This window comes from Parus major, chromosome 4A, assembly GCF_001522545.3.
Source record: "Parus major isolate Abel chromosome 4A, Parus_major1.1, whole genome shotgun sequence".
NCBI classification, from domain to species: Eukaryota; Metazoa; Chordata; class Aves; order Passeriformes; family Paridae; genus Parus; species Parus major.
Window position 1 is genome coordinate 8,403,430 of NC_031772.1, and position 21,977 is coordinate 8,425,406.

Sequence of the window (21,977 nt, forward strand, 5' to 3'; positions counted from 1 at the left end):
TGGGTGCTGGAGAAAGCTGTGATCCAGTGAGAGACACAAATAGAGAGAGAGGGCCCCGGTTCCAGAGAGAGCAGCCTGTCCTTAGAGGTCTGCACCCTGTGGATGAGTGACCCACACCGCAAGTTTTGGGAAGACTTTGCCCATGGGAGGGACTCATGTTGCAGCAGTTTTGGCAGGACTGCTGCCCATGAGATTGGAGCCACGCTGGAAAAGTTCACAGAGAGCTGTCTCCTGTGGGAGGGACCCCACAGCACAGCAGAGGAAAAACTCCTCTCCTTGAAGAAACAGAAAAAGATCTCAGGTGACAATCTGACAAAAACCCCCACACCATGTCTCCCTACACTCTTAGTGGGAAGGAGGGAGAACCTGAGGGGGAAAAAGGTGTTTTAAAGGCTTATCTTACTTCTCATTATCCTCCTTTGACTCTTAATAATAAATTTACTTTATACCTTTAAATTTGAACCTGTTTTGGCCTTAGAGTGTTTTTCTCCCAGTCCTCATCTCAACTCGTGATCGTTCATTAATTTTTTTCCCCCCTCTCCTCTGCCCAGCTAAGAGCAAAAGAAGGTGAGAGATTTGCTTTCGTGGGTGCCTGGCTTATGGCCAGTGTCAAACCACAACATAGACACAAAGCCACAACACCAACCTGCCTGTAAATTTGCATCCCTTTTTCTAGATTAGTGTGACCCAGTTCATATAAAAGCAACGAGATTTTCAGTTTCATGAAGTGCAGAGGGTGGATACAGCACAGTGCAATCAACCCCCAAGAGTGCCAAACACCCTGGGTTTTACCCACCTTTGGGGGCTGCTCTTTGCTGTGGCTCACGCTCCAGAACACGTCGTCCTGGCCGGGGCTGAGCGGTGCTGTCACCATGTCTGACAGAGAGCTGCTGTGGTACACATCCTTACTAGCCCGGAAACTGTCACACTTGAAACAAACAAAACACATGTTGAATTGCACTTCCCTGCCTGCCTAACAGGTCACAGTCTCAACAGAGCTCAATGGTTCTGCTTGGGAGATAAAATATTTACTAAGCCCATCAGGACTATTGTGTTTGGATAGAGCCCTATTCACCTTATTCACTGTGTAGTGAGTTATTAATTTCCAGCATGTTAGGCACAAATATCCCAAGGTGAAGGGATAATAAAAGAAATAGTAAACAAATATATTCTTTCTGTGTATATACAGACACCTTTCTTAAATCTGTGGAGAAGCAAATAGGTCACTGGCAATGCACTGGGAACTACCTACCTGGATGATGCAAAAAAATACTGTGCAGTCACTACATTTCATTGAAACCTAGACAATGCTTCCACTGCAGGATTTCCATAGTCTAATTACCGTGGGAACCCTAACTTAGATGTTGACATCCAAGCTATTTTTTGCATGGCCACCACCAACCCACAGTCAGTGGAGGCAAACTGCCAGCTGCAAACACTTCTAAATGCTCCAGTGATTATGTCAGGACCCTGGTCCTCCTCTGAACCAAAGTTTCCAATTACTTGGAAAAAAGAAAGAACAACTTGAGAATGCAGTAAGAAAGAATGAAATCATGGTCAGATGACACCCTCATGGGTGGTCAAGTCCAGGTGATGCCATTGCAGGCACCTGTGTTTAAAACATCTCTAAAGGTGTCCAATTAGAGCACTACGATAGCAAAAACCCCAATCACAGCACAGGAAAGGGAAAGGAATCAAGTTACTTCCTTATAAAGTCGGCACTCTAAGGGAACAGGAAGTAAGCAGTGCAAAACTCAAGCTAAAATATTCAACATTTGGTCTTCTGATTCTTTCTGTAAAAGAAGTCTCCACACTGATGATCTGCTACACCAGTGTCTTCCAAAGAGGAAGAAACTCAGAGTTAAATGCGTAGCTGAGAGTACTGCCTCCCTGAAATGAGAAATCCTCTCGGACATAACCCCAAGACAGAACACACAGACTGCCTGAGCTGGGCCTGTCTGCAGGGATTGCTATGCTAGAACTAGTTTGATATTATGGAAATAGAAGAAGTATTAGAGAAATGCCTGAAGCTGTGCCACTCTGTGCTCCACCTTGTCTGATCTCCCACGCAGTGCTAGGCCAGGGCTCTCTGGGAGGTGCCTCTTCCTCAAACACATGGCAACATCAGCATCTCCAACACTTGGAGGTCCAAGAATGAAGTTTGCAATTTTTGTCTGAGTCACAGTTCAAACTCCTGTGTCTCAACTGAGTTACTGCAACTTAGACCAGAAGTACTTGCATACACTTTCCCCAAATAATATTTTATTGATTTATCAGGCAAGTCTATAAAATTCTCCAGTTTCTCCATCCTAAAAAGTAAACCACAGTCACTACAACTTCACACAGATTTCAAGAAGATAATAGGATTACAAACTCTATATAACTGTACAAGACTAAATTTCATGGGAACAACATTCAACATGAATTAAATATTGACAGGCAGAAATTCTAAAAGAATAAATAGATAAAGATGTCAATATGACATCTTTAGATGTTTCATTGTAACCTCCCAGACCAGAATGGCAAAGTCAACTGCCAAAGACAGTCCTGAGAAGTTCACTTAGTTATTCAGGTGGTTTTCCTGCCTTTTTGGAACAGTATGTTCTGTTGATTCGCTTTACAGAAAACAGCATTTTCAGCAGTTGTAACATCTCATAATCTATGTCTTTCCAAAATACCTTCTTGTCCAACATGATTGTCTCTAATAATAGTTTTTAGTTAACCAGAATTATTTGAGTAGCAAAGTGTTCACCTGAAGTGATCCACTGTAGGTACAGAAACAGGTTTTCTAGCAGGTATATTATTATCAGAATATAGTAGGATTTTATTTTCTTGCCCCTTTTTCAACAAGACATATATATTTCTTTTTAAATTCCAGCCTTTGAATCCTGCTGATTACCAGAAAACTATTTGTGTTTAAAAGCATGGATAAGCTTTGCTGATATAAATGACTGAGTTAATCCAAACTCTGCCCAGTATACCAGTTCTGTGTAAAGCCAGGAACAGACATCTGCCTCCACAAGCAAGTCAAAACCATCTCAGATAATCCCCAAAATTAGTGTTTGATATTCTCCTTAGGTTTGTATACAGGAAAAAAATTTAACACCCCCCCAACAATAATTCTAAACTACTGAGATTTGAACTTTAAATTGTTTTTCTTGTAAGTAATATCTAAAGAATAGCAGTTCTCCTCATGCACAGAAAGCATTGGTAGAGAAAGTGTTACTGTGTGTCTTCAAACCATAAAGGGACATGTAACTAAGGAAAAGAACACTTTAATCCACAAAATGATAATGTAAGGTGATATAGCTCAAAAGACTCATTACTAGAGTTAGTTTAAAACCATTTAGATGCAAGAAGTTTTAAAAAGACAGGCTGCATTGCTTTTTTGGAGGATGCCCAAGTTACTAATTTGAACCGAATCTACACAGAGGAGATAGATTAAGTGCAAGTGTTGTTAGGAAACAGCATAAGGAAAAGGAATTTCTTAAACTTCTGAGCAGATGTACTCTGGGATACTAGGGCAGTTCATGGCTTTACACACAGCTAGCTCTTGTAATATTGTTAGTTTTCTTGTTCTGATTCAGTCACATCACCCCACACAACAGAGAAGATCTACCTAGCAAATCCTATAGGAAAACTACAAGAGTTAATTAAAAATGAAGCTCATTTCAGATGTGAGCTAAATTTTTCCACTAGTCAGGCAGCAGGAGATGCTGGGCAGAAGATCAGACTCAGTGACTTTGTTCAAGAAGCCTCTGTGAAATTCTGCAAGCAGTTCAAAACAGCTCATCCCACACCACCGCAAGCAGAGAGCCAGATCTCCCACTGTACTGCAGCAAAGACAAACATGCTACAAAGCAGGTGGAATTGGTACACTCAAACAGGTAGTATCTCACATTTCCCTCAGCAGACAGACAGGATGTAAGGCACTGAGAAGTCATGCTCCTTTCACCTCAGGAGCTGTGTTAAATTTCTTAGTGAAATAAATCTGAGAGAGATTTGGGCATCCAGGATGTGCCACAAGATCTCACAAAATACTGTTGAAAATAAGAAGTAATTTTTGTCTGAGCAGAGCAGTGCTGGCAAATGATCTGTCTCTGACAAGCCTGGCTGAAAGTTCTTCAGTGCAGTTTCTGTGATTAATTCAGTTTGCATTTTAGCTCCACAGTTCACTTTTATTTTAAATCAACTAGGCACCCACATACTGAACTTCACAAGTGTGTTGTGTCTTTTAATCTCCAGGTGACTACCTGACCCATCACTTCTATTGCCTAAACACCTCATCCAGTTAATGCAGGCAGCATGTCCAAACATGCTGCCATTAGCATCTGCAGCTGCTCCCAACTAGCAAAGGGAAAAATAACCCTTCAGGGAATTTATAAATTACCCATTGAAGTTCATGTGGTCTCCATGTGAACACAGCAGGCAGCAGCACAGATTGGCTTCTCCCTGTCCACATTCACTGTCAGCTGGAGCTCTGCTTTGTAAGGGGGTACCAGGGCACCTCCCAGCAGGGAGTGAAATCACACTGCAACCGCTGTGCATCACTTGCTGCTATTATCCTTAAGTAACATCATCATTCTAAACAACATATATTTTTTGTAGTGTAGCTTCCATCAAGAAATATGAAAGAAGTTGGTAAATACTGCTTCATTCCCCACCACCCCTGTCCACAGCTTGGAGACGTGCTACAAACAGGAAAGCACTGACAGGGTGCAGAGGAATGATCACTTGTCCCAGGTGAAGCAGCCTCTCATCCCAGGAGTGACACCTAAGCAAGGACGAGACTATCCTCTGTACAGCCACTGTACTCCTGCAGAATCCCAAATCCAATAAACTGTGGATGCTCCCACTGCTGTTACAGGGCTGAAATATTTGCCTCAGGGAAGCTGCCAGCCTCTGCCCAAGGCTAAGATACAAATGTCCTTCTTGTGGACCTTGCATAGCTCTCCAGTGATTTGGTGCTGCAAGCCAGGCCATCAACTCATCCCACTTACAATACTCGTGACTTGAAACAACAAACAGACCCTGGAAAAAAAAGATGTGAGAACACACACATAAATATTTTTCCAGGTAAAAGCTATCAGGTGAAATGAGGCCTTTCTGCTCACATCTGTCTCTGGTGCTTTTTCCATCATCACCAAACAGCAAAGCAACCTGAAGAGGAAAGGCACAGGGAGGCTTTGACTCAGAGACACTAAGAGCCAGCTATTATCCACCTCCCAAGCTCTCAGACTCACTCCAGGGCACAAACCAAAGCAGGATAGGGGAGAGCTGCATCCCCACATCCTGCTGGGGAATTTCAACTACTCCTGTATCTGCTGGGAAAGCAGCACAGTGAGCTGTAGGCAGTCCAGGAGAGTGCTGGAATGCACAGAGGATGACTTTCAGCCAGGTGGTAGGCAGCCCTGACAGGGGGGATGCAATACTGGTCCTGAGGGTCACCAACACAGGGGAGCTAATCAGTGAACTCAAGGCTGGAGGCGGCTGGGGCTGCAGTGATCACACACTGGTAGAGTTCATAGTTCTGAAGGATATGGCTCAGGCAAAAGGTAAAGTCAGAACCCTGCATTTTAGGAAAGTAAGGAAAGAAATTCTTATGATGAGGGTGGTGCAACACTGGAGAAGGTTGCCCAGAGAGGCTGCAGATGTCCCATCTCTGGAAACATTCAAGACCAGGCTGGACGGGGCTCTGAGCAACCTGATCTATTTGAAAATGTCCCTGCTCATGGTGGAGAGGCTGGACTGACTCTTAGAGGTCCCTTCTGACCCAAACCATGCTATGACTCTCTGACCTTTCATGGAGGATGTTCACATGAAGCTCATGCCAAGCAAAATCAACAATGAGTATAAGAAACATTTAGGATAATACAACCTGATCTTATAGAAATAACCCATAATTGCAGGTGTGCTCAAAGTACAAAGACCTACACTGTTGCTTTAGTGCCTTTCATGAAAGCAGCTGAGCTGCACCCAATAACCCATCCTTCTCTGCAGTCTGACCTTCCCCCTTTGACTCCATGACCCAGAGCAGAATGAGGTCACAAGATGCCACAGAGGCACACAAACAATACCTAAGCCTGATCTGAATGTCAATCTCCTGTGGGTAGCAGTAGCTAAATCCCACAGAATCAATTTGAGAGATGCCTACAAAAACTATCCATCTATCTATCCATGCATCCAGAGGTCCAGTGGAAACTGAGAGCTGCCAAGATTAAAACTAGTGCTATGACTGTATGTCCTCTCTGAGGGGATGAATGAAAGCAAAATAAAATACTGTATAAAATGTACAGCACTAAACTATGTAAAATGTAAACTTATGTAAAATGTACCAGCAGTTAAGATTATTCTGGCCACTGCACACCTTCAAAATAAGTGGAGATATTCAGGCTAAAAGACTTGTGCTCACACTTATAGTAGCTTATTCCATTTTTACTTGCTGTTTTGTTTTTCTTTTGCTCACATATGCTTACAGCCTTTTCACAAGAGAGTGGAGAAAAAACCCTGCAGTCCAAGCTACTTCATATACACTGTGAGTAGGATGCTGAAAGGAAGCCCAATTTTTGGGCACATTGTGAGAACCATGAATCACCTCTTCCAGAACTGGTAAAAATATCAGGAGCTAAAATGTTTTAAGAGAAGGATTCCAATGCAGAACTTCATCAGAATGCCTTCACTACACAGGTACTGTTTGGGTCCCACTTCTACATCTAATACTGAAGTTTTAAAAGACTCAGACTTTCAGGTAAAATCTCATTCTGCATTGCTCCTTACTGTATCTCCACATACTTACAGATTATTTCATAAGATCAATAAAAACCTTGATTGTTTACATGGTTTCACTCGTAAAAAAATTGGGTTTGGATGTAAAGTGCCATATACATTTATGGCACCATATAAATAATACATCATGCAGGGACTGCAACAGCACTGTCATTCAGACTTTCTGTGAAACATCTGAGAGGAGTTTCATGGAATCAACAATCAGGTATCAAGCATAAAAAATAACTCTTATCTAATCCTGATCTGCAGTGCTTAATTATAATTCCACATAGAACCCAGCAGCAGAGGTGGAACCACAAAACCTCGGGCCGGTTTGCACAGGCCTCAGTCACCTGCTCCAGAAGGGAATTCTGTTTCTGATGGGTTGTCCTGCCTAGAAGCACCCCTGGTCCCTGGTCCCCAGCCAGGGCAGCAGTACCTGCACTACCAGGGCTCGCTGTGGTGCGGGGGTGCAGGGGCTGGAGCTGCTCCCGGATCCCATCCTGGGCTGTGGGGTGGCCTCGTGTCCCAGCGCCACTGGCCACTGCAGGGAGGGCTGGATGCTGTCACTCTTCTTTGCTCCTCTTTGGTCCTCGGCCTGGGAAGGACAAAAGAGCAGCACATTGCACAAAGAGGCTGGGTTTGCGGGCTGGATGCTGTCCCACAGCAGCACAGAGCACAAACCTCTGACAGACCTTCCCACCACGGAGGACAGCCTTGGCACAGCACAAACCACTCTTTCCTTTCCATTTGCAACCCTTCCTTTTCCATCAAGTTTGCAAGCTGCAGCAAGGAGAAAGGCCTGAGTTTCCATCTGCTGTATTCTAGGCTGCTCCTTTGGCTGCAGGCTGGGATTTTAGCTGGGAGGAATCATGTGTCTATACTTATTTATCTTGGACAACATGCAGCCTGTTTTGCTGTGCATTAATTACCCCCTTCCACAGCATTGACATTACTGCATGTTGCTTTCTACCTTAAAACACTTTTAACACTCTGTCTTTTGGTATGTTACTTGTACTGTGAGAAAGACTGAGGAACCTGATCTAGAAGGAACAAATTTCCTGAGGGCATTGCTCATTACAAAAGTCTTTATCCTGTGGTTTTGACCCTACTACTCTTTTCAACTCTTTTCAACATGACTAATTCTCATTCTCTAGAGTAAATCTTTAGCATATCCTCTGATTCAGCAGCCTGGAAACAACTCTACACAGTAAACTAGAGATTAATGCCATAAAAATACTCCTTTATCTGTGTTGAGGTGGGAATTCTTAATGCTATCTCTCACCATATCTGGATGTTTGTGCCTGTATCAGAAAGGTAAGCATATTCTTAGCACAGCCTAGAAACTGCTGAGGACATGGAAAATGATTCCACTTAGTCGCACAGATCCCCACTGTGGGAAAAAAGAAGACCAAAATGTAAAACAACCCAAACCCCTTACTAAGACAAGCAACCACAGCTAAACACTATCAAATTCTAGCCCCAGTGAACATATTCTCAAGGCCACATTTTCACTACCTGCAACTCGTAATAATGAAAGGCAAATTTTACCATAAGCAAGGAAGGCAATGTAAAAGCCAGATATGGTAATTCACCTCCCAGCTCTGTGCCCACAGGGAACTGGCACAAAAGGTTTTATGATCCAGACACAAACTCATGCAGGTGACACTTTGGGCTTCCAGAACTAATGCCAAGCCCCATCCAGGCACTGAGCTAGTGTAGCCTGAGCTTGGAGTCTGCCTCCCAGCTCCTTCACCCTGGTGCTGCTGGGACCAGATACTGCACAGAGTGAGCTCACATCTGAGAGCTCACAGGTGTGCAGGGGAAAATTGTCCTGACCTGCTGGGCACAGGATAAGCACAATAGCAACGACAAGGGACTTCCCAGAGAGGGCTCTGCACCCCCAAACATTAAACTTGAGGCTTTGGAGGGCTTTAGGATTCTTTGTTTGTTTTTAATGTCACAATGAAACAATAATTCTCAACAGCTTCTATGTACCAATGACTGGTGCTAGAAATGGGACCCCTACAAAGTACAAACAAACTCACTCTTGTGTAGGCCACCACTGTCCCCATGCAGGTCCCTCTCAACAGAGGAACTAACATCTCTCTGGCTAATGAACTGGAAAAGATAAGTATCCAACAGGAACAAAAGCACTGACTTATCCCTGTTAAAAACAGTTACAGCTTTAAAGCGTTTTTAAATCATTGCAAATAGTTATGATTGCTGACAAAAAAGTCTCAACCAAAAAATGCAACCCTGTACCACCAATTTAGTGGAAGGACCTCTGACTTCCAAGAAGTTCTGAGATTAAGTAAATAGTATTGTACAATGCCCTGAAGACTAGAATATATTATTGTAGCCATAATGACAAAAGCCTCATGCTGTGAACCTAAAACACAACTAATTATACTATATTTCACCACTAAATTAAAAGTTAACAGTGACTGCACACTAAATTCTGTAACATATTTCATTTTGCTTTCAAGGAGTCATTTACAAAACACATGCCAAAACCAGAGATGAATATCTAAGACAATATTTTATTGGTTTGTCTTCTAACTACAATAAAGTAGAAGATAAATTAATCATCTGAGTTGCATTTTCACCCATTAAATGCCTAACAAAGGCAAAGCTTTTCTACTGACTTTGATGTTGTGTATTTAGAAAAAGCAGCTTACTTCTCTGTCCACACTCAATTTGCTCCTCAGCTGGAATAAGACCCAGCCCTCCATCATCAAACAAATACCGATTTCAAATTTTAGTAATGATTTGTTTAATCAGTCAGTACAATAAAGCCTTTAGCCAGGGTGTTTGTGGTTTTGACAGTTAGGCTGTACTTCAAACAGAATTACTCTCGTTTTCACAAACTGCTCCTCTAACAAGGAGCTCAACATCTTTTGTTTTCCTCACTTCATGGTGCTGCTTGGCTGTTTGCAGACTCTATTCTGTTACTGAAATTCATCATTTCGCCAATCCTAGCACTTACATTTAACTATCAATACAGGACATTTCAGCTCAGGGAATAGTTGCAGCACACACACACAAGAAAATGACAAAGATGGCACGTGCTTGAAGGCAGCAGCAAGGTGTTAAGAAGCTGCACTGCATTTCTCCTATTTACATGTGCATGAGTTCCCCTCATGCCTCTGTTTGGGCATTCTGGGAAGATACTTTGGCATGACTGCAGAGAACATCACATCCACTCTTCTACAGAGGAGGCACCTGTCAGCTGCTGAGATTTTTGACCCAGACTTTAGTGACACAACAAATCACACACCACCTGTAGAACTGGGTTAAGAGTTGGGATTATATAAAAAAGCATGCTAGGAATGAGGAGGTAAGATATGGAAATGGACCCAGAGCTTTTCAGGATATGGTGACAGTGACCAGAATGAGTTGCTGGGTAGAAATACTGTTGGAGTATTTCTAGTATTGTAATAGAGTTAGCAAAGGAGGAAAACTGATTACAGTACAGGCTGATGATATGTGGCTATCCCTGATACATCAAACCTTATTCTGGGACATACAAGACAATAAAAGGCATCACAGCCTGCTTGCTGGGGCACAGAGATCTGTGCTCAGGAGGTAGGATGCCATTCTGTGCCTGGGTCAATTCTGTGAACCCTAACATCAGCCAAAGACCTCTATTAAACCTCAGGTGGTATTACCTTATTTCATGCCTCTTTGAAAGACAAGGGAATGACACCTATTTGACCAGAAGAACCTCGTTTCTCCCCTCACCAACCAAACACTTCTCTCAACTCAAGCAGAAGTGACAGAACAATTCTTCCTTTCCTTTATCCTCTGAATATTAAAGGAAACTGAAGAATGTAGTGCAAGAGTGTAGGAGGACAGGTCAAGCTCCTGATGTAGGTTTAAAGATCAGTCTGCTTTCTGATTCAGCATTCCTACAGCATCATAAAGTACAAAGCACCAAAATGCTGCCCTGGCCAAGACAATACCTCTTTGCTTGTGCTGCTTAATGGAGGATGCACTCCTGCATTTGAAGTCTTGGAAGGCTCCTTCTTCTTCTGCCTGTGATCATGCTGGAGAGACAGCAGCTGTGTCTGATCTTTGGGGAGAGTTCGGTGCATCTTCCTGTTGTGCTGCACATCTTCCATCTTCTGAAAGCAGAGAGTGATGAACCTCAGAGACAATGATGCCTTGGAGGACAAACAAGTTGCTGGAAATAGTGGCTTTTCAAACAAAGTGACCACAATTCCAGCAGAGCTGACAGAAGAGTCAGAACCTCGAGCAACAGGAAGAATAAAGTGGCACCAAACACTGCTTGGCTTTTTAGACAGCAGGTCAGAAAATTGTATTTGTTCTTTTTACTTTTACTAAAACCAAAGGTCTTTAACCAAACACTGTGTACTTCTGTTTGATTACAGATCAATTTGCAGCTGAAACATTAAAAAAACATTGTGGCCAAGGTGACAGACTTGATAATGACAGTTTAGCATCAAAATTAACCTCTGATCCATTGTTTTTGTGAACAAGAAATTGTCCTGGTTACAACATGAATGCAAAATGGGGACTGGAGATTTAAGTTTAGGTTTAGCTGATGCTGGTAGCTTTCAGGGTAAAGGAATTTTAAACAGACCATTTCAGCCCAGAGAAACAGCAGGGACAAAAGTGGGAGAGGCAGTGTCCCTGCTGTAGATAAGGAGGGTAACTCAGTAACATCTAAGGTTTACTCAAAGGAAGGCTGACTCTGAGAACAAGAGGCAGTAAATGCATTAGTGAAGTCCCTCTTTGGTCCATGATTCAGAGGCTAGGAACACCCTCAGGGAACTGAGAAAGACATTAGATACAGAATAGGGAGCTGCAAACTGCTGTCAGCAAACCCCTCTTCATACCTGCTTCTTCTCTAATTTCCTCTGTCCATCTACTATGAAGTATTCATCTTCCACAGCCCTTTTGTCTTCTTTACCCCTTTCCTCTTTCCTGTGACTGACCTTTGCCTCTGGCCACCTCTGCTCACACTCCTGCTGCCTTCGTAGCTCCTGCTCTCTCTTCTGGTGCTGGAAGAAAGCCAGGGGATAACATTGCTTATTTTACTTTACTTTAGTACCCACCAATTACTGATGCCAGTGTTCATAAATCACAAGGCCCATTTCCTGCTTTGCAGTCACTAAAGAGGGGACACCTGACACACCACAGAGCAAAAGTGGGCAAGGACAAGCTGCCACCACCGTGACTGCCAAAGCTGAAGTGAAACCTCTGCCCTTTTGGCAGCCCAGGGCAGATCTGTCATTTATGAGGCACGTGAGATCGCCCTGACAGCTGGCCATTAATCTAATGACAAATGTCTTCCCAACATTTCAAGAAGGAAGAGTTTCTTTTTCCAGAGCATTCCCATCTTGCTGGAGCAGCATTGTGCTTCACAAATGTCAGCTCTGAAGTGTTCACACAAGGCTTGAGTTTTGTCAGATATTCAAGAGAAGAGACATGTTGGTGATTTTTGTGTTGTGCCACTGCAACAAAGACATTGAGGGCCTGGAGTGTGTCCAGAGAAGAGCAACAGAGCTATGGAGGAGTGTGGGGCACAGGTGTGATGAGAAGCAGCTGAGGGAGCTGAGAGTGTTCAGCCTGGAGAAGAGAAGGCTCAGGGGGGACCTTACTGCTCTGCACAACTCCCTGACAGGAGGGTGTAGCCAGGTGGAGGACAGGCTCTTCTCCCAGGTAACAAACAAGTTGTGCCGTGGGAGGTTTAGATTGGATATTAGCAACAGTTTGTTCACTGAAAGGCTGGTCAGGCATTGGAACAGACTGCCCAGGGAAGTGATGGAACCACCACTCCTGCAAGTGTTAAAAAAACGTACGTGGATGTGGCACTTAGGACCAAGATATAGTGGTGGACACATCAGTGCTGGGTTAATGATTGGACTGGATCCTAGAGGTATTTTCCAACCTTAATGGTTCTGTGATTTTATGATTTAGCTCTGCCTCTAAGACAACAGTGTGTCAGGCAGCTGAAGAGGCAAACAGCTGTCTTTTAATATCTTAAACAAAAGCAGGGCCAAGACTCTGGACCAGACCAACAGACTGCAAACTGGGAAATGCATATGAGGAAGAAATGGGGATCTCTCACCACATCTGCCAGGCTACCACCACCAAACCTCCTCGAACAAATGCCCTTCCTCTTCTGCTCACACAGTTCAGGGCAGGTTATCAGCAGGAAAAGGACAAAGCCCATCTAAATCCATTGTGTTCAAAAGTGACACAGTTTCCCCAAGGTGCAAGATTACAATCCAGGTTGAGCTGATGATTTAACAGAGCCCTCTTGCTTTGCAAAGCCTACTCCCTACAGGGACATTTTTCATTTGTGATGAAATAACAAAATTTGTGATGGAATAACAACAAAGCCAGCCCCCTACATCCTCCAGCCTCCTCCTCTGCTCCTTCTGCTGCTCGATGCGCTTCTGCCGCTCTGCCAGCAGCTGTTTCTTGTACTTCTCCTGGTCCTTCAGCTGCTGCTGCTGCCGATGAGGGTCTGAACGGGTTTTGTTCTCCTGCTGCAGCCTCAGAAATTCACGGCGGAGAGTTGACTCCCCTGGCAGATTAACTATGGAGCTGAAACAAAGAGGAGGTTTCTAAGTGAGAAAACATAGCATTAAAGAGAGAATACAAGGTGCTTTGAGAATGTTTCTTGCCCTGTGTTAGCAAACCACGATATGTCTCCAGCAGCACCTGGTGTGCTACAAACCAGCCTGAAGCTGATTATTGGGTCCTTCATTTGAGAGCTTCCCCCCTACTGCAAGGAAACTAAAGCAGCAGCTTATTACAGACATTTTATACCCAGCAGTTGTGTTTGACAGCAACAAAACAGTTAAAGCTACCAAAGGGCAGCCAGGAGATTAAGGATTTAGAGCAAGTTAAGAAAGCTGTTATGGCTGAGGAGAGGCTGCCTTCAGTGAGAACAGATTGGGCAGTCAAATTTTCTATTTCAGTAATAAAATTAACCTTGGTTCTCCTTCATCTTCATTCAGCTCATCATCTTCCTCCTCACTTCCACTGTAATCATAGTCTGTTTCTTCTAAAAAGGAGAATAAACAAACACCAGAGGAGGATGCTGTTATTTAAGACATGATCTTGACCTTTATTTTTGAGCATTCAGCCTGAACTACAGGCTATAGAGGAACTGGAATTTAAAAGTCACATGTTGTACTGGGAGGCTGAAGGGAGGTAAAATATCCATGTACATAATTCAAAATCTAGTTCAGATAATGATTCAGGGCAGCCCTGTTACACACACCCACCTTTTCCCGTGACTGACTGTATTGGTTTTGCAAAACTAACCTACTTCCATAATCTGAAACAAATTAGGCTAAACCCACAGAGAAACCCAACCCCCACAGCACCACCAGCAGAGGGGTTCTTCAAAAAGAAGATATGATATAAAAGCTTGCACTGCCCTGCTCTGCCCTCTGTACCTGTGTCATGGCTATGCTGAGGCCACCAGTAAATCCAGGTTTCCTTTTGTATCAAAGGGAATTATTAAGTAAGCAAAAAAGAAAAGAAAAACTAATACTAGTTTTAGCACAAAATTTCAAAAGCTAACCCATAGTTTTAAAGTTCTCTTCAAGACTGACACGAAGGCAGTTTTTATAGGATAATTTCAAACTGGTCCTACCCTGCATTGTTGGCTGTATTACATGCTAAATTGGGACCTCATTTTTTTGAAGTAACTATTTTGAAGTGTGTAGTCTGGTAATTCCACACTATTCTCCTTTTCAGGGGAGTTTTGATTAAAAATAGCATTTTCAGGTCAAAATATAACTATTTATGAAGAAGTGACTATTATCTTTTCATTCCTCCACCCCTCTCAAGGGCATTTGTGAGAAATTCTAACTCACTATATTTCTATTTCAGTGTGCTTTGAGATTCATAGCTGAAAGAGGTGGCAGAATTTGCAACTACTACTGGAGTCAGTAAATCTGCTTTGCAACAGCAATTTCATTTTAGGTGCTAATACTCCTGTTGTTCAGTCAGGGCATTTATAAGACACCCTCCAACTTCCATAGTGCTTTCTAAGTTTGCTCTCACAGTGCTTCTGGCAGTATAAAACATACTGAAGGGGAGAAGGAGAGAGAGGGCAGGGTTGTTGGTCAAGAGGCCACATATCTCTGTCCCCTTTGTACAGCCCTAAGCAAAAAACTGCACAGGCATTTTTCACAAGTATCACCCCCATTCCTGCACTGCTTCTTCCAGCTTTTGCTCCAAAGGGTAAGGCTGGCATTTGGAACAAATCTGAACTCTCTTTTTCTTCATACACACTGGGAAGGAAGTGATTCATTATTAACATCTGTATTTTACTGGAGCTTGGAGGTCTTCTCTAGGTCTCTTTTGTGCACTCGATTGCAAAACACTTAAAGAACCCTTCTGCCCCCGAAGAACTCACAAGACAAAATTATATGGAGATACAACAGGTAAATCAATTAGATCTGGGACAGAAGTATGAACTGAGAGACCAGGAAACACTTGTGGAGCACTGCTCAGAGACCCAGACTTTACTTGGAGTCCTCGCTCCCCGCTAGCATCAGGGCTGCTCTCAGTAACTCAAGGTTCCAAGGACTTTAGAACTAAAACACCACCACGGACCCAGGCTTTGACAAAGGAATCTTCAAAGTGGCCCCACTATCATGGACAATGCTTTCTCAATTTTCCTGGTTCTAGTATTTCAGCTGCATCTGCCTTGTGCTCTGCTGCCAAAACCTGAAGTGTCCTTCATTTTGTTTTTGCCATGTTACCCTTTTCTCCTTTTTTCTTCCTTGTCCTGTCCAGGTGATCCTTCAGCATGATGCGCACTTGCCGCTCGTTCTGCATGTCTCGGATGAAGGAATGCTTTAGCAGGGTCTCCGTGGATGGGCGATGCAAATAATGCTTTACAAGGCAGCTTTCAACAAAATTTAGGAACTTCTTCGACCTAAAAAAGACACAACAGTGGAGAAATACCAATAATCCTTTTCAACTCGTGGTCCAAGCACTACCCCTGAGTGGTGGAAAGCACTGACTTTGCAAGGTTTCCTTCTGTGCTGGAACTGAGAGACAATTGGAGCTCTGCCTCCAGTGAGACTCCTGTGACCAGCACAGTGCTGAAGGTGAACTCCACCTCACCACCCTCTCAGAGGAATTGTTACCTTGAATTTACATCCTGATCAACAAAACCACAATCTGGCCAACACAAGCTTTTCAAAAATGCCCTTAACCTTTTGATAAGGTGAAGATTTTCTTTACACACTTCATTTAAAACAAAAAGTAATTCTCTGTAGGGCAGGTGGCTTCTATTGGCCCCACAATGTCCAAGCAATCTTCTGATAAAGCCCTGACCCCAAGAAACATATCTAAGTTTCCTTGTTTATCCTGCAATTTTGGCCACAGACACCAAAATGAAACAACTGCCACAGTTTAGGCAGAGTTCAGAAGATGTTGCTTCCCAAATGTAAACTATATCTGCCCTCTGACTCAATCCAGCTCGTAGAGACAGCTTAGGAATCACCTCCTAGATAACTAGATGATTTAACAAAATCATTGTCTCTGGACAAGAGAGCTAATAAAAGCCCTCCTAAGCCCACTGCAGAAAAAATACAGTTTTTTTTAAACATCTCTTTACCATTTTCTGGATTTCAACTTTGGAGGTGGGTTCCTTGGGATGAGGAAGAGTGCTCTCATGGGATGCATGTCACACAGGGCTGCAAAGGAAACCACAAATTATGGAAGGATACATGTACCCCCTCTGACCTCACTTCCCACTTCCAAACTCCTCCACTTCCAACATTACAGCATCTGCCTCAGAGCCCAGCCAGGAGCCAACCAAATTCACACTACAGCCAAGAAATTAAGTCTCTGAGCACATAGAGATTTCCAGCTAAAAGAGATTAAAAAGAAAGGCTGCAAGGCAAGAACAAGTACAACTTTCTTCATATTTTCTATATACATAGCTTTGGAAGGACATAAAAAAGCTCACCTTTCCCATACACAAAAGTGTGCTTGCACATAAACAGAAGTTAAAGCTGAGATTGAAATATTTATCTAGTTACTATGTCTGGCTTCTGGTTTCAGATAAATGATAAGTTCCATTTTAACCAAACTGTTTCTCACATTGTTCATGGTATATGAGAAAACCAGGATGAAGAGAAGCTGATACAAAGCACAGAGCTCATAACCAGCACTGTGGAACAGAGCAGAATGACTGAGCACACATTTCATCCATCCTGTGCTCTGGGAATGGGAGCACCATTATCAGGAAATCTGCCACAGATTCCACTTTGTATTCAGAAGCTACCTTCACTCCAGCCCACTGCACTTCTCTTTAGGGCTAGTGCTGTGGAAAGTTGGAACTCAGCAGAAAGCAAATACCATCACATCTCATCTATCCCAGACACTTTGTATGTATGTTTGAATTTTGAATCTGTTCTATCTGGCAGGGAGAAATGTTGAGGGTAAAAGGTCTTCCTTCACTAAACAGAGCTACTGAATGACAACTGATGGGAACTACATGGAGGCTGATTTCTTATAATATTTAGGTGTTCAGCAGTGATGCTCTTAATAGAAATGGACTTAAAGCATTACAGAACCAGCAGAAGTGAGAAGACTGTGCTCTGGTAAAGCTTTCCCTACCTTCTATTAATTTCTCTCTGCCTCCACCTGCCATAGGCTTTTCACATTTGGTTCTGGCTTTGACTTTTTCCTTGGTATGCTCAATAGTACATGACACAGTGGAAATGAGGGGCAGAGGTCTGGTTTCTAGCTCTGGGTCCCAGACACTGTTGTACTACAGTAAACAAAACACAAGGCAACAGAATATAATCCACAGCATTTCCCTGTCAAAACTAGAGAAAACATCAAATACATGAGGAGCTGGCATGAAAAAATCTCTCCCAAAGAAAACTCCCCATGGACTCATGTCTCGGGACTAAGCTTCAGTCAGGCTAAAGCACAGGGTCTGAAAGTGCTCCTGAACTCCAGCTGGCTCCTGCTAAAAACCAAGTCTGATGGGAGAACAGCCAAGTGGGTTATTTAGAAACAGCCTACGTGCTCTCAGGCTCAGGCCAGAGTATGATGGATTTCATCTCCCGTGCTCTCAGCAGTGACTGAACACCCCACATATCCCATCTGCTCCAGGACCTGGGGCACAGCACCAGCCCTCCATGCAAACAAAAATGCACGAGGACTTTGCACTCACAGATCTCTACATGCCCTGCAAGAGGCTCTCTGGGGGAGTGAGGGGGCAGCAGGCTGGAAAACTGTGGCAATCTGCTGTCAGGCTGAGAGTGTGGTCACAGCTCAAAGCCATTATATGTGAGTAAATGCCCTATTCATCACAAAATCTGTGAGAAAAAAGTCAGTTTCAGAGTACAAATATAACCTTTAGGCCTACCTTCTTCCACTGTCATCATTTTTTCTAGTGACCTAAACCCAAAGCCACTCCAGCCAATATTTTCTGCTAACATATCAATCACTTCTACTTAGTTGTATCCACAGGCAGCAATCAACAAACTGATGCTAACAAGAGTTTAAGAACAAAAGTTTTGTTTTCCCAGGAGATGAAGGCAAGTAATCAAAACATTGACTGAAAGAGTCTAAAAGGAAGAGAATGCAATACAGTCCAAATGAGAAAAAGTCATAGAGTGTTTTTAAAGATACAGTCAGAACCAGAATTCTGTGCATTGGTGCATTTACCAAGGATGAGTTATTTTAACACAGAACACCCCTACCTTTATACCAAATAACTTACGAGGTGCTCCTTCAGCCATTTCAATAGCAGTGATTCCCAGAGACCACAGGTCACTCTGCAGGAAAAGAAACAATGCATGTTGCAGCTTGCAGCATTCAAGCTTGTTTGTTCCATTTGTTTGTTTTCTTCTTGGTTTTGTTGGGTTTTTTTTTTTAAGTTTCCCTGGATCTCTCCTGGATCATGTTGTTTTACTTGGAGTGACAAATATTCACTCCCTCCCACTCCCTACTGAGCTTTTCAGAAACATGCTCATAGTCAGAATCTTCCCATTTCCCATGCAACTCTGGACAGCTGATCCATCAGTTATGCATCCAGCCCCAAAATGCAGACCTTCTGCACTGAGAAAACAAGAGCCAGACAGAATACAGCAGGCACGGTTTAAATATATGTCTTAAATCTCTTTTCATGAGGCAGCAAGACACAGCAGTGTCTCACCCTTCTCCTTCTGGCCAAAAATAATTCTTGGTCTTAATGCTTATTTCAGAGCAGTCATTGCTGAGTTCTACACTGATGGAACAGGAATTAAAGTCAGGCCTTGGGGTCTGACTCTTTCTGTACAAAGTCTCTAGTCACACGTTTTTGGGCACATGATGAAGAGTACATCACGCAGTCAGATTTATGCCACAATGTATATTCATCTCAGTCAACAGAGTGGAGTTCTCTTTATCAGCTGATCTGGATGCCAAGGGCCAGGTTTTGATCATGGAAGGTAAATTGCAACCACCATCAGTGGCTGTAAAAACTTCACACATTTCCACTTGATTAATCATGTGCATTATTTCAGTATTTTCTGTGTCTAAATGTAGCCAAATGAGAAGCATGTGGCCAAACCAACTTGCAGAGCTTCTCTAAAACTCATCTTTTAAAAAAAAAGTGACAGAAAACCTTCAAATATTAGAAGGAATAAACCATTACATTAATAGCAGTTCATACCCAGCCCAGCACTCTAAATCTAATTTTATCAACAGAGCCCTCTCAGTCCAGCTGCTCTGAACTCTTCATACAAGCTGAAAGCCAGTTCACATCACAGTTTGTGGACGGATTCAGCAACAAAACTGGTGTGGATTTCATAGATCCATGATCCTGACTTGTTATTTAGTAAATGACTGAAAATTGAGAGTCTTCAAGGGGTAATACTGCAGGTTTTGCAGTATTTGAGGACAGTGAAAGAAACATCCAGGCTACAAGGAATTCTGGTTTGGAGTTCCAAAGCATGAGAGGCAGACAGGTGTAAGGGAGGATGACATCAGTGTTTGTAAAGCTCAGTGTGTATATAAACATAATTATGTGGATATATTTGTACTTGTTTTGTCTTGTTTGGTTGTTCTGGATACTTAGCCCATCCTATCAGGTAAAAGTCTCTGTGGGAAAAACCAGCCCTGTGCAACCTTCTGGGTCACAGCACTGTTTGCACAAGTGCTTCCAAAACCCTCTGCTGATCAGTTTTAAAACACCATTTGCAGTATCTGTTTGGAAGCAGACGAACCAGGATTATTACTGAAGGCAAAGAAAGCTCAAGAATTAGGGGTGCACATTCTTCATGATTGTATCTTCTGGTAAGTACACATTCAGAGAAGGAAGTCAACTGGGGACAGGGGATGAAGACAAGATTAACTTCTTGAGGTTTCAGTAGAAGATTGCTATGATATGGAAAAAAAATAAATATTCTTTAGTGATGACTGACACACACACAACACAGCCTCACTGGGCCAGTGCAGCACAGAAGGTCTCAGAAAGAGAGAATCACAGACTCTGAATCACTAGGAAATGGAAGCAAAACCAGGTTCTTCTCATAAATTTTTCTGAAGCCACAACTGGAAGGAGAGGTGTAAAGTGGCAATGGAGGAAGCACCTGAACTAAAAGAGTGACTGGAGGGTCACCCAGAAGATACCTGCTCAAAAAGCCACCCCTGGAAAACACACTGCATGAGGACAAGAGGCAATGCTCACAAACTGCAATACAGGAAATTCTGTGCCTTCTCACCTCAGCCACCCTGCCACTAACCAGAAATCATTCTGGGATAGGAAACCACTTGCAGTCACATGCTCATAAATGAGCAAAGGGGTAGTAATTACTGCCAATTAACTCAGGATTCACAGCTGAGTAGAGCAAAACAGCTCTACCACAGTGTGCAGTAACTTGCCATATTAATATTGCACTAGTTCAAGCATTCCTTTGGAACTCCTCTCTTCTTTTCTTTTCTATCCAGACCTGCAACCTTCTAAGTATTTTTTTTATTTCAGAGAGGTTCACAGAAGTCTATTTCATGTATTAAAAATTCAGAAAAAATACTCACAGTGAAACCTCACTCTTAAAAAGAGCCTCCACCCTCCACCCACATATTACAAATACTTCTGTTTGTATAGTTCTAGTATTATTGTGGTTTAAAAGGCAGGAAGTTTGAACTTTTCAAATGAGCAGGATTTCAGCAATAACCCACATGTTTTCTTACCTTCTGGAGTGTTTAACACTTACTCTGTAATCATATGTAGAGTCTGGGTTTTCCTCACACGCAATGACCTCGGGTGCCATCCAATACGGGGTGCCAATAAATGTGTTTCTTCTCCCAATAGTCCTGTCCAGCTGAGCACTTACACCAAAATCCACTGAAAAGCCAAGGAGAGGTAAAGAAATTAGCAAAGAGTTGTTTGCACATTGCAGAGTGTGTGCTTGGTCACTTTCATATTGTTTAGAACACCAAACCTTTGGGCTACAATATATATGAAATCTGAGCTCCTCCAGCACATCTTATCCAATAGTTGAAATTTATCTGCCTCTTTTTTCCCCCTTCTTTTTGACAGAAGAATTAAATAAACAGCATGCTAAATCTGACTGGTGGGTTACAGCCAGAGGAATTGCTCTACAAGACATTATGGAATAATTTATGCTTAATTGAGTAGGACTCAAGGTCTTCAACTAGACTGAAAGTAAAAATAGTATCTTACAAACAAGGCAAATTTGGATGTGTCTAATATAGCCACTTGTGAAAGCTGGAAATAACCACTGCATGACTTCATTTTGAGGTGTCTGGAATAAATCCTTCCCTACCTTCAAACACTATCTTAGAACAAACTGGAGAATCTACTACTTTATTCTCATCTGAGATCATTATAATAAACAAATCCTGAGGTTCCCTTTGTGCTGAAAAGGGTGATACTCTCATAAGGTCTGCACAGCAAAATGGTTTTGTCCAAATACAAAAAGGGTCCATACAACCAATAATTATGTGATTGCATTTCTCTTTGAACAAAACCCCAAGATACACCAATTGGATCCAGTGGGATAGCACTGGATTGGTATTCACAAAGGAAGGGGGAAAGAGGACTGAAAGGAGACAGGCCCATGGTTTCCATCAAGGAGCAGATTTTCTCATTGATGTTGCCTCATTGCAGATTATCTGCAAACCAAAATAATTTGTAGTGCTATAATTTCATGTGCCTGCTTAGCAAACCTTCTCCAAGAAGGTGG

At 42.7% G+C, this 21,977-nt stretch overlaps 1 protein-coding gene across 6 annotated transcripts in view; it reads right to left on the bottom strand.

Moving 5' to 3' along the window:
- NRK (Nik related kinase) overlaps positions 1–21,977 on the bottom strand; it is an 88,226-nt gene that overhangs the window by 30,601 nt on the left and 35,648 nt on the right. The window contains exons 6-15 of one of the 6 annotated variants that reach the window (XM_015626532.3): positions 20,985–21,115; positions 18,509–18,563; positions 16,385–16,463; positions 15,522–15,697; positions 13,735–13,807; positions 13,149–13,344; positions 11,628–11,792; positions 10,731–10,892; positions 7,205–7,363; positions 797–928 (exon numbers count right to left, since the gene is read on the bottom strand). In XM_015626532.3, the coding sequence (XP_015482018.1) occupies positions 797–928; positions 7,205–7,363; positions 10,731–10,892; positions 11,628–11,792; positions 13,149–13,344; positions 13,735–13,807; positions 15,522–15,697; positions 16,385–16,463; positions 18,509–18,563; positions 20,985–21,115 (1,328 nt within the window). Of the gene's footprint in view, positions 1–796; positions 929–7,204; positions 7,364–10,730; positions 10,893–11,627; positions 11,793–13,148; positions 13,345–13,734; positions 13,808–15,521; positions 15,698–16,384; positions 16,464–18,488; positions 18,564–20,984; positions 21,116–21,977 lie in introns of those variants that run through there. The other 5 variants (XM_015626530.3, XM_015626529.3, XM_015626528.3 and 2 more) reach the window with 5 other exon arrangements.